This window comes from Bison bison, unplaced genomic scaffold, assembly GCF_000754665.1.
Source record: "Bison bison bison isolate TAMUID 2011002044 unplaced genomic scaffold, Bison_UMD1.0 scf7180017864352, whole genome shotgun sequence".
NCBI classification, from domain to species: domain Eukaryota; kingdom Metazoa; phylum Chordata; class Mammalia; order Artiodactyla; family Bovidae; genus Bison; species Bison bison.
In genome coordinates this window covers 2,061,239-2,072,483 of record NW_011494924.1, presented here as the reverse complement: position 1 = coordinate 2,072,483, position 11,245 = coordinate 2,061,239, and the positions used below count along the sequence as shown (strand labels likewise).

At 55.4% G+C, this 11,245-nt stretch overlaps 1 protein-coding gene across 1 annotated transcript in view; it reads right to left on the bottom strand.

Moving 5' to 3' along the window:
- Positions 1-11,245, bottom strand: part of MMP24 (matrix metallopeptidase 24 (membrane-inserted)) — a 53,769-nt gene that overhangs the window by 190 nt on the left and 42,334 nt on the right. Inside the window, exons 6-10 of the mRNA XM_010855014.1 lie at positions 8,907-9,068; positions 6,650-6,864; positions 3,823-3,961; positions 2,164-2,430; positions 6-118 (exon numbers count right to left, since the gene is read on the bottom strand). Of these exons, the coding sequence (XP_010853316.1) occupies positions 6-118; positions 2,164-2,430; positions 3,823-3,961; positions 6,650-6,864; positions 8,907-9,068 (896 nt within the window). The remainder of the gene's footprint in view (positions 1-5; positions 119-2,163; positions 2,431-3,822; positions 3,962-6,649; positions 6,865-8,906; positions 9,069-11,245) is intronic.

The following is an 11,245-nucleotide window of genomic DNA, read 5'->3' as shown; positions in this document are numbered from 1 at the left end:
TCCTTCTGGTTGCAGCCCATCCAGTCCCGCAGGATGTTGCGCGGGTAGCCTGGCTCCACGCTCAGCTTCTGGTTGTCAAACTTCCAGTAGTCCCGGCCCTTATAGAAGTACGTGTAATCTGCAGAAACACGGCCCAGCATCACCATCCCAGACACTCCCTGCACCCGCTCTGGGCCAGCAGGAAGAGGCAAGAGGCTGTGGCAGTGTGGAGGAGGGGGCGCCTCCCACTCAAGAGGAGCCCACGAGCAGCTCTGAAGGTGGGGGTGGGCGCATGCGGCGGTGGGGACAGCGTGCTGGAATACCTGGAGTGCCCGGCACACCCCGCAGAGGGTGTGGCTGGTCAGGGAGTATGACCTGCCCAGCTGCAGAGGCACCCAGACCCAGACCAGCCCACCCTGTCCTCTCAGAGGTGCTGGGAAGCCGCTGAGGGGCTTTAGGTGGAACTGGTGAGTTCATTTAGTGTTTCCTAGACAAGGACCCTTCTCAGCCCTGTTGTACTATGCCAATACCCCCTCTTGCCCCCCACCCCAACATGGGTCAGATGCAACCCCCTACTCAGAGCTTGTACAGCGCTGCCTCCACAGCTAGCTCCAGGGCTGCACCCACTCCTGCCTGAGCCAAGGGAGACAAGGAGCCAGAATTCTCTTGTCGACAGTGGACACCACCTCTTGGTAATTACCATGCCTTTTTGGGGGCTTGGCACACATGACTTCACAACACAGATTGCAGGGTCGCTGGGACCCTGCTGGGGGACGGGATGGAAGGCAAAGAGGCAGCAGGGCTTGGCAGCCACCACAAGGCTCCCTGCAGCAGCCGTATTGCCCAAGCCAGTCCTGATGGAGAGCAACTCACGTTCTCCCATTGGCCGGCTCCTCACCCTGGCTGGGACTTTCATTGGCTAAGGTTCCTGATGTCACCTGTCTCTGAGGCTCCCCCAAAGAGTAAGGCCACGTGTGTAAAGCATCAGTGACACAGGAGAGCCACCAAATAGCAGCTCCCCTGTTAGCCCCTGGCTTTCTTACCAGAGACGTCTCCTTGGAGAGCCCTTCCTGACAACCGCCTCTCACAGGGCCCTCTGCTCAGATGCTCTCTCCCAAGTGCCTTCCCTTACTGCCTTTGTTGCCACCGTACTTGTCTATTTGCCTCTAGGCTGGGAGCCAGAGATGCGATGCACATCTCATTCCAAGCTCCATCTCCAGCCCTCCCACACAACCTGGCTCTCAGTAGTTACTGTGGAGTGAATGAATGCCTGTCATTCCATAAAAACTAAAACATCCTAAATAGGATGACGATAATGATAACAGCTGAAACTTACGTGGCACAGGCCAACTGCTCTACGTAATTTATGTTCATCCTCACAAAGCTCTGTGAAGTAGGGACCATTATTATCCCCATTTTATAGATGAAGAGACTTAAGTGCTATGCCCAAACTCATATTGAGTAGTGGGGGTGGGATATGAAACCAGCCAGGTTGGCTCCAGAGTCTGCTTTTGACCAGATCGATGGAGATGAATTCAACAAACATTCATGGATACGTGCTCGGCATCTGGCAAGTCCCAGCCCCTCTTCTTTTTGGTTGTGCTGTACAGCTTGTGGGGGTCTGAGTACCCCAACCAGGGATTGAACCCAGGCCTTCAGCATTGAAGTACAGAGCCCTAGCCACTGGACTACCATGGCATTCCCTCAGTCCTTCTTCTTGATAAGCTTCTAGTCTAGTGGGGAGAGAGGCTCTGAGTCAGCCTGCCACCCAGGAGAAGCTTAGAAAATATCTCATACGTTTAAAAAAAAAAAAAAGCTTCTCTCTGTTATCTTCAAGCCCTGTGAAAAAGCCCTTTGGATCACCACATCCATCATTTCAGATCTGATAACTCAAAGCACTCCTAGAGTACTCCTGAGGACCTCTGCTTGAGAAATGCTGCCTGAGGGAATGAAGTCAGTCTATGAAAGCCTCTCAGTTGTGAATGATGCCCACAGATGAGAAACTGACTTGGCAGCTGTTAAGATTAAGTGACTGTGACTGTGGGTCGATATGAGGCAGTTGTCTTTGTCACCAGGTGGTATTTCTCAAACCTGGATACCGTGAGAGTACGCCTCCCACGGGCAGGCCCCGGCGAGACCTACACTAAACCAGATCCCCCCAAACTGGGCCGGGCTCTTACGTACATCCTTCCTTGCTGATGAATGCCCCTTGGGGAGCCTGGGGGATGCCCTTCCACACGGTGATGGGCTTGGGGTAGCCAGGGTCCGTGGCCCGCCGCTCCTCGCTGTAGCGCCAGTACCGCTCGCCTTTGAAAAAGTAGGTCTTGCCCACAGGTTCCCAGCGCAGAGCTGTGTCAATGCCTTCTCGGGGCAGACAGCTGCCCAGCTCTCCCAGGCTGTGGGGGTACCCAGGCTCCACTGTCACCTCCTTAAACACCCAGTACTTGTCACCTGTGGCCAAGAGGAGCCCAGGATTAGCTTTCCTCAGTCATTCAATGCCGGAGATTGTGGTTAGATCCACTTGCCCATCATCTATTGGGACCAAAGTCATTCATGAAGCCAGTGTCAAGGGGAAACAGCCCTAGGCCAGCTTGATCCCTGTGGCGGGGGAGGCTGGGGCCCCTAGGCCCAGGCAGAGCTTAGAGGGCAAGAAGCCGGAATCTAGTGTCAGGTCCTGGGCAGCTTGCCTCACGCTGCCCCGCCTCTGTGCCCCACCCTCTTTTCGTTTCATGTGACTCGCTCCTTGCTCCTTTCTGGGTGACCTCAGTCTCTCCTGGCTTTACACACACACAAGTACTTCCACCAGTGACACCCAGCTCTGAGGCTGTGGCCCATGGCCGCTCTCCCAGTGGACCTGGCCCCAGGCCCGAGACCCTGATTGCCCACCGACCTCTGGGAATTTCCAGGTCTGCTTCCAGAGTTCCTCATCTCCACTGTGAGGGCTCCCTCACCACCTCTCTGCCCTGCAGCGTCCCCAAGAAGGTGGCATCCTTGGTCCTCTTTCCTCCTCCTCTCAGCACTCAGCCTCTTGCAAGGACTTTTCCATCTCCTGACCTCACTGCTCCTCCTGGCACAAGCCTTAGAGACATCGCCCTCCTCAACTCCAGCAACATCCTCAACTCCAGAAATGGCCTCTCACCTCTGCCCTGACTGCCACCTGCCCTCTGGCTCTCTGCTGCTCACAGACGAAGAGTGAATGCCAGCACTGACCTAATGGATCGAGACCACAGTCTGGGTGGGCAACCAGGGCTCTCAGGACTCTCCCCTAAACTACCTTTCCCCGCATGGCTCTCACGTGGCACTCCATGGCCATCCTGTGGGTTTTCTAAAGGACTTGAACTACTCCTTTGGCCCTGCTCTTCCTTTCCCTTGGAATGCTTCCCTCGCTTCTCACTATCTGTATCTTATCCTTCTGAGGCCTGGCCAAGTCAAGATAACCGAAGTGAAACAACCCAGCACAAGCTGGGTGAGCCGGACAACTAGCTCCCCTCCCGCATTCCCTTACCTCTCCAGCCTGTGCGCCCCCCTCCCTCCAGGCTGTTATAGAGCTCATGCGGTGGTCTTCTGTGGAGCATGGATGCCCTTCAGTTGTCCACCATCCTCTACCCTGTGTGGGTGAGGCTTGTCACCCCACCAACTCTGGCACATAGAAACCCTCAGCGGTCACTCCCTGACAGGGGTCCGTCCTGTCTGATGTCAGTGTTAGGGCTAGAAAGGCTCTTGCAGGAGATCCACCCTCACCCCCCGCACCCCCTCAGACCTGTCTTGCCTCTTCAAAGGTAGAGAAAGAGCGTCCCGAAAAGGGAAGGGAACTGTCCCACCCCTCTGCACAGACCATGTTACCTTTGAAGAAGACAAATCTTCCATCCGCCCTTTCATAGGCTGCGTCTATGCGGGCAGGCAGGCCCTTCCAGAACTGCTCGATCTGCATGGGGTAGCCCTCCTGCACCCGGTTATTGCGCAGGCGCCAGAACCAGCGATCCTGGGGGTTACGATGAGGAAAGAAAGAGGCATAGCCTTTGAATCCAGTGATCTCAGCCCTGGGACTCGGGCCCCAACAACCCAACAACTTCCCCTGGTCGCCCCCCTTGCAAGCCTCCATGAAGTCTGTCCATTTACTGCATCTAAATTTCGGAGCCCAATGCTGAAGCCAGGATGCTCATCACCTCTCTTCAATAAGGCATCCAATGGCTCTTGTTGCCCAGGGGGTCGCAAGACAGACCTGACGGACAGGCCTAGGGGGAAAAAGGAGGCAGCGTGGAGGAGCTGGAAAGGATGGTGCAGTGCCTGGGTTGACCACAGGAGGGCAGAGGAGAGTTACTGACACCAGAGGGGCCCTTCCCGAGGCTGGGCAGCAGGGGGCGCTCATTGATGCCGGGCAGAGTGCCCGCCTTATGGCTGGCTCCAGCTGGCAAGCAGGGCAAGGACCATGGGAAGCAAGCTGTGGAAATTCCCCCAAGCCCTGGCTGTGAATTCATCCTCTTACAGGTGCATGACCTGGGGCTCAGTACTTGAAGAGCCTCACCTGCACTGTGCTGGGCTTAGTCCATCAGTTGTGTCCGACTCTTTGCGACCCCGTGGACTGTAGCCCACCAGGCTCCTCTGTCCATGGGATTCTCTAGGCAAAAATACTGGAGTGGGTTGCCATGCCCTCCTCCAGGGGATCTTCCCAACCCAGGGGTCAAACTCAGGTCTCCCGTGTTGCAGGCAGATTCTTTGCCATTCATGAGCCAGGTAATAATGAAGGGAAAGATGAGAGATTATAGGTGAAGCGCTTAGAACAGTACAGGGCACATAGCTGGTGTTGATTACATGGTAGCTCAACAGGCCAAGTGTGGAAAAAAGCCCTCCTCCGCACACTGGTGCCTTGTCCCACTGCAGTCCTGGTTGGTAGGCACTCTGGGCGAGGCCTGTGACTTCCCAGGGCCTCAGTTTTCTTATGTGTCAATGGGAATGATAAAACCCAGACTTGCTTAGGACTCATTCAGCTCGAGGATCCAAGGGTACAGAAAAACGAACATGATACATAAAAGATGGTTCAAAAGCTAGAGAAGATTTGCTTTTTTTAGGTGTTTTACAAAGCACTTTCACACCCAGCTTTTTAAACCTTATTTTGACTTTCACAACTCCTGTTAAGTAGATCTGAGATAGAGTCTTAAGGAAGGCCTAGTAACTTCCTTTGAGCCTCACAGTCAGAGCAGGACTGGGGTGGACCTCTGTTGCCTGATTCTTGGTCAGAGCTCAAAGCTTGCTGGGGAGACTCCACAAGGGGCGTGGGGTGGGGCAGCCCTCCACAATCCCCCAGTGTGCTGGAGACACACTGCCCAGACCCCCGTCAGTGGAGGGGTTCTCGTCCTGGGGGCTGGGAGTGTGGTCAGCAGGCAGTTTTCACCTGTTAGCCTCCCTGGGGATGGCCTCAGCTCCAGACAACTCCCCCAAGGTCATGGCCTCCTTTGTCCAGGGACTGAATAAAGTTCCAGCCATTTGGGGCCCAAGTGGGACGACTCTGATGGGCCGTTCTAGTCCCAGAGCTCTCTGCGGGGGTGGCCAGGTCTGCGGTGGGCCTATTAGTATTGTTTGTTTCTCAATAGTCTCTGCGATCCCAAGGACTAAAGCCCACCAGGCTCCTCTGTCCATGGGATTCTCCAGGCAAGAATACTGAAGTGGGTTGCCATTTCCTTCTCCAGGGGGATTGTCCCGACCCAGGGATCAAACTCAAATGTACTGCATTGCAGGCAGATTCTTTACCATCTGAGCCACCAGGGAAGTCCCTTTAGTGGGCCTAGTTGCTACTCATTAATGTCTTCTCCTCTTGCCCTGCCAGGCGTCCCTCTCCTCCTTCCCACAGATGTGGGTCCCAAAGGTGCGTCTTAGTCAAAATCCTGCATCACAGGATTACCCTAGCAGAAGTGGTTAAGACTTCGCCTTGCAATGTAGAGGGCACAGGTTCGATCCCTGGCTGGGGAAATAGGAGCCCATGTGCCTTGGGGCCAAAAGGCCAAAACATAACAGAAGCAATATTGTAACAAATCCAACAAAGACTTTTAAATGGTCCACATCAAAATAATCTTTAAAAAAAAAATCCTGCATCCCAAACACTGTCCCAGAGTTGGCTTCCCTGACAACCCAACTGCAACACAGGAGCAGGCCACCACCCTGTCAGCCCATGGCTAGAGAGACCCGAGCAGGACAAGGGACGTGACCTGGCCAGCTTTCTGTCAGGGGCACCTCAGAACCATCCTCTCGGCCCTGCCAGGACCAGAGACAGACTCAGCCATGGTTGCACCAGCCCCTACTCCAAGCTGCTGTCGTCACAGGCACGACTCGTGGGATCTGCACACACTGTTTGTTAGAGCAAGTGACTCCCGCAGCTCTCAGGGGGAGAAACCGAGATCCAGACAATGGACGTGACTTGTTCAGTCACAGAACAGAGGCCAGACTCCAACACTCTTTCCCCAGCGTTGACCCCTGGGAAGGGGCAGACTCACCCATCTTCCCCCTTCCCTCTTGAAAACAGTCCACTGACCCAGCAGCGCCAGCAAGAGACTCAGTGTCCTGGCTGCGGGACTTGCTCCCATCCATCTGGGCCCCCCCAGAAGGCCTAATCCCAGAGCAGCCGCTCTCTCCCACCCATGGGGGAAGGGGTGGGAGGGGAGCACTGAGGTCCTACCTTAAACACAAACATCTCGCCCCGGAAGAGGGCCACCGTGTTGAAGTTGCCGTCACAGATGTTGGGTTTGGCGCCCGGTGTGGCTGGCCGGTCCCCGAGGGGTGGCCGCGGGGGCCTGGGCTGGCGCTCGTGCTTCCTCTCTGACGGTGAGTGGATCCTGCGCACCGGCAGCGTGGGGAGGGGCCTGGTGGGCTCCAGGGGCTCGGCCGGGGGTCCTGGAGAGAGGGGCTGCGCCTTAGGGTGGGGGCAGCCGTTCCCTGTGCCCCACTGCTGTTGCCTCCGTGTCGCCAGGCAGTGTGAGACAAGCCTGTCACACTTCCGCCTCCTATCCTGTCCCCCCTCCCCTCTGTTTACTGCCCCAATCTTTCAGAAAATAGATGAAAACGGCCATTAAATGGGAACGCTCATCTTCCCACCCCCAAAGCTGAGATCTTCTCTTTCTTCTCTGCTCTTACGAGAGAGCAGGTGTCCCTCAGTGTCCCCTTCCCTCCCCACCTGCTCTCCTCTTTCTTCCCCCTGCTCCAGTACGGCCTCTGCTCCATGACCCATGGAAACTCCTGTCAAGATCACCCATGACCTCCATGTTGCCAAATCTGACAGTTACTTGACTCAAACTTTGATATCCATATGAATCATCCAGGAGTCTTGATAAAAATGCAGGTTGGGATTCAAGAGTATCTGGGTGGGGGGGCCTGCCATTCTGCATTTCTTCAAGCTCTCAGGTGAGGCCAAAGTTGCTGGTCTGAGGCCAGACCAGCAAGATCACAGAAACGCTTTCCTTAAAACACTCTTCTCTTCCAGAACCCTGCACTCTCTTGGTTTTCCTTCTGCCTCCGTGGACTGTCCCGGCTTTGCCTCCTTTGCTGGCAGCCTTTCCTCGTCTACTCTGCTCTACGGGTCAGCACAGCCGTGGGCCCTCTTCTCATCTCTCTGTTTTGGTCCCTAGGTGCTTCTCAACTTGGGCTGCAAGGATTAGGATTACCTGGAAAACTCTGAAAACCCTGATGTTCAGAAGGCACCCCAGACCAGTTAATATCCAATCTCTGGGGGCGAAGCCTGGGTAACAGTATTTTTTAAAATTCAAGCCCCAAGATGATTCCAATGGGAGGCCAAGTTGAGAATCACTGCCCTCTGTGATCTCTTCTAGGTTCACGGCTGTAAAGACCCTTGATGTTAGAGCCGTCCCATGGGACGTTCTGTGATGACATAAATGTTCTGTATCTGCACTGTCTTGTATAGCAGCCTCTAGCCACATGAGGCTGTTGAGCACTTGAAATGACTGACTATTAGCGTGGCAGAGGAACTGAAATTTTAATTTTATTTAATTCTAATTAATATGAATTTAAATAGCCACATGTGGCTAGTGGCTACCATATTGAACACCAAGGATCCCAAATCAATATCCCAGCCCAGATCTCTGAGTGATAGGAGTCAGTCCCATTGCTCTGTGATTATAAAACCCAGAAACCTTGGCATAATCCATCCCCTTACCCCCATGTCTACTCTCAGCAAATACAGTCCATTTTATTTTCAAAACACCTTGCAGTCCCCACCACCTGTCCAGTCCTCCACGGCTTCACCTATGGAGATCCTACCCATCCTCCAGGCTTTGGGTGAGGCTACCTCCTCTGTGAGGTCCTCGGCCCCAGACGGAGCCCTCCTTCCACACCTCACATCCTGGGATCTGTGGGGGTCGTACTATACGGACATGCATCTGCTCTCATAAACGGGTCTTTCTGTCTCAACCGCCTGGACAAGAACAAGAACTTCCTGCACCAGTGTGAACAGAGCATGGAGGGGGGCATGGTAGCAGGCCCCTCAAATCTCATCCAGGTATCAGCCTAGTTTCTTTTTTTCTTGTTTAAGCAAAAAGCTCTGGTGATAATACTCATCCTGTTGCACCACCATTTCTTGAGTGTACGTGTGAATCTCTTGGCTTGAGGTGGGACCCCTTGAAAGGGAACTGCAGAAGGTAAGGGGAGGTGCGTGGAGGGAAGGTAAGTGGAGGAGGGGGAATGGGTGGCCCGCTCGTCACTTTTGTCCCTCCCAGTGGCAGCTTGGACCCTCCCCTAGGTGTCCCAAGTGTTCAGGGAGGGAGGTGGGGAGCCTTGCCCTCTCTGGTTAAGCAAAGACACCACAGGTCTCTAACGGTCAGACAGTGGTCAGAGACCGCAGTGCTCCCCAGCCTCCCCCTCCGCCCAGGCAGTGACAGCCCAGCCTCGAGGGGAGAAGGGTGGCCCCTCTCCCCTCCACACACCGTAGATCTTCTGGATGCCCTGGAGATCGTCCTGAGGCAGCTTGAAGTTGTGCGTCTCCATGTACTGGTAGAAGGGCGCCATGATGGCACTGGGGTCGTTGGAGTGCTCGAGGCCCAGCGCGTGGCCCAGCTCATGCACAGCCACCAGGAAGAGGTCATTCCCTGCAGAGGGCGAGATGGGGAGGTGCCCAGGGTGCCCACTTAGGTGTCAGAGGCAGTCAACCCATTACTTCAGCAACACCCAGCATAAACTTTGTCTCAGGCCCTGTGCCAGACACTGGGCCATACAGAGAAATCAAGACATGTCCCCGCCTTCCAGAACTTTCCATACAGTGGCAGGGGTAGGGCCAGAGAAAAGAAAATAAGTGAAATTAGTGTTCCAGGTGCTTCAATAGCTGTCTCCAGGGGTCAGGTGAGGATTCTGGGGGGGAGGGAGAAGTTACTGACACTTGGAAGGAAGATGCTCAAGGGAGAGCTTCACAGAGGTGAAGCTTCAGGTAAGCCTGTAAAGATAAGAAGTTAGAAAGGAGAATGGATTCAGTGGGAAGGAGAGGAAGAGGGGTGGGGGCGGCCTTCCTGGCAGAGGGAACGCCTGTAAACAAGGTCCAGGGACAAGCAGTTTCATTCTACTTGGCCCTGGAACAAAGCAGGAGGGGAGGGCCAGAGGGAGATGAGGTCAGCCGGCTGGCGGGCAGGGCTTGTGATGCCCGCGCAGGAATTCGGATTGGCTTCTTGGTCCGCGGGGGGTTTGAGCAGGAGTGGGGGTGGCGGCATGATGTAATCACGCCGCAGTCGGAGGAAGGATCAGTGGGTGATTAGACCAGAGGCGGGGAGATCAGAGGGGTCTGTCTGGAAGTAAGAAAGGGCCTGTGCCAGGAGGAGGGAGCGGACGGGCAGAGGGGAGTCCTTGGGGCGGCAGGCTGGCCGTCATCTTCAGAGACCCGGGGGTAGGCGGGGCTTGGGTCACACAGCCGCTCTCAGTCCTGAGGTCAAGATCAACGCAGGGACTCAGATGCCTGTGCAAACAACAAGGTCCATGTGCTGAAAGTGGGATGTGGGATCCCCAGTGTGAAGCTGAGGCAGCAACACAGCAGAGTGGTCATGAGCTGGGCCCCAGAACAGGACAGGACTTGTTCATTTCCAGCTCTACCTGCCGCCCCACCCCCAGCTTTGTGAACTTGCCCAGAAGGTCTACCTCCTGAATCTCAGTGTCCTCATCTGTACAATGGGGAGATATATCTACCCGGAAGGGCTGTCAGAGGATTGGATAGGAAAAGACACGTGACAACAGTTGTTACCATTCAAAAGGCAGAAGCTTGGTCCCCGGAACAAGCCCATTGACCAGAAATGAAGCATGAAGCCATTGGGGTTCCAGAAACCAGATCCTCTTAAAGTCAACTCCCCTGAGTGTCTTGATCAAGCCTGGGACTGGGCAGGGCCTGATTTTTCGAGGATGAAGTTGCCCTGGCTTTGGGAAAGAAATCCAAGGGGCAGGAAGTTGAGCAGGCTGGCATATCAACAGTTCTGACTCATATATGTCCAGTTACAGACTCCTGCTGGCCTCGACCTCTGGCAGTTGAATGTCCCTTGAGCCCTGCCTCTATTGCCCAGCCCTAACAGATGGTAAAGAATCTGCCTGCAATGTGGGAGACGTGGGTTCGATCCCTGGCTTTGGAAGATTCCCCTGGAGGAGGGAATGGCAACCCACTCCAGTATTCTTGCCTGGGAGATCCCATGGACAGAGGAGCCTGGTGGGCTACAGTGCCTGGGGTCGCAAAGGGGTGGACACTGCTGAGCGACTAACCCTTTCACTTTCAAGGCATGTCACAGCCCGCTCCTGCCACCTTGAAGTGCAGGGGAGGCTGCTAGGAGCCCAGGAGGTGCTCAGGACTCCTTGCACCCACTCCGGCCCCAGTGTCAGTGGTCAACTTGCCCTACACCCACTGGCTGAGGGCCCCCCGAGGGCCAGAGGAGGCCAGGGATTGCGACTGGCCTTCCTGGGTAAGGTCTTGGGGAGAAAGAAGAGCCCTCTGGGGCACACGTGCCTGCCTGCCGCGCTGCTGATGCCACCGGTGCCTTCAGCGAAGGGGGATGGGTGAGATCAGGGCAAGGTTGGCCAAGAGCCTGGGGCTGGCCTTCTGCTGGGGCAGGGCAAGCTGGCATGAGGAGGCCAGGCCGCCCCCAGTTGCTTCCTCAGGTCCTGGCCCCTCTGGCAGCAGGGAAGGGTGAGCTCATCTCTGAGCTCCATCCCAAACAAAGGCGGCTGCTAGCACCAGCGGGAGGCAGCTCTGCTTCCTGGGGTCCAGTCCTGGCTCTGCTTCTGGCCTGTTCCACGACCT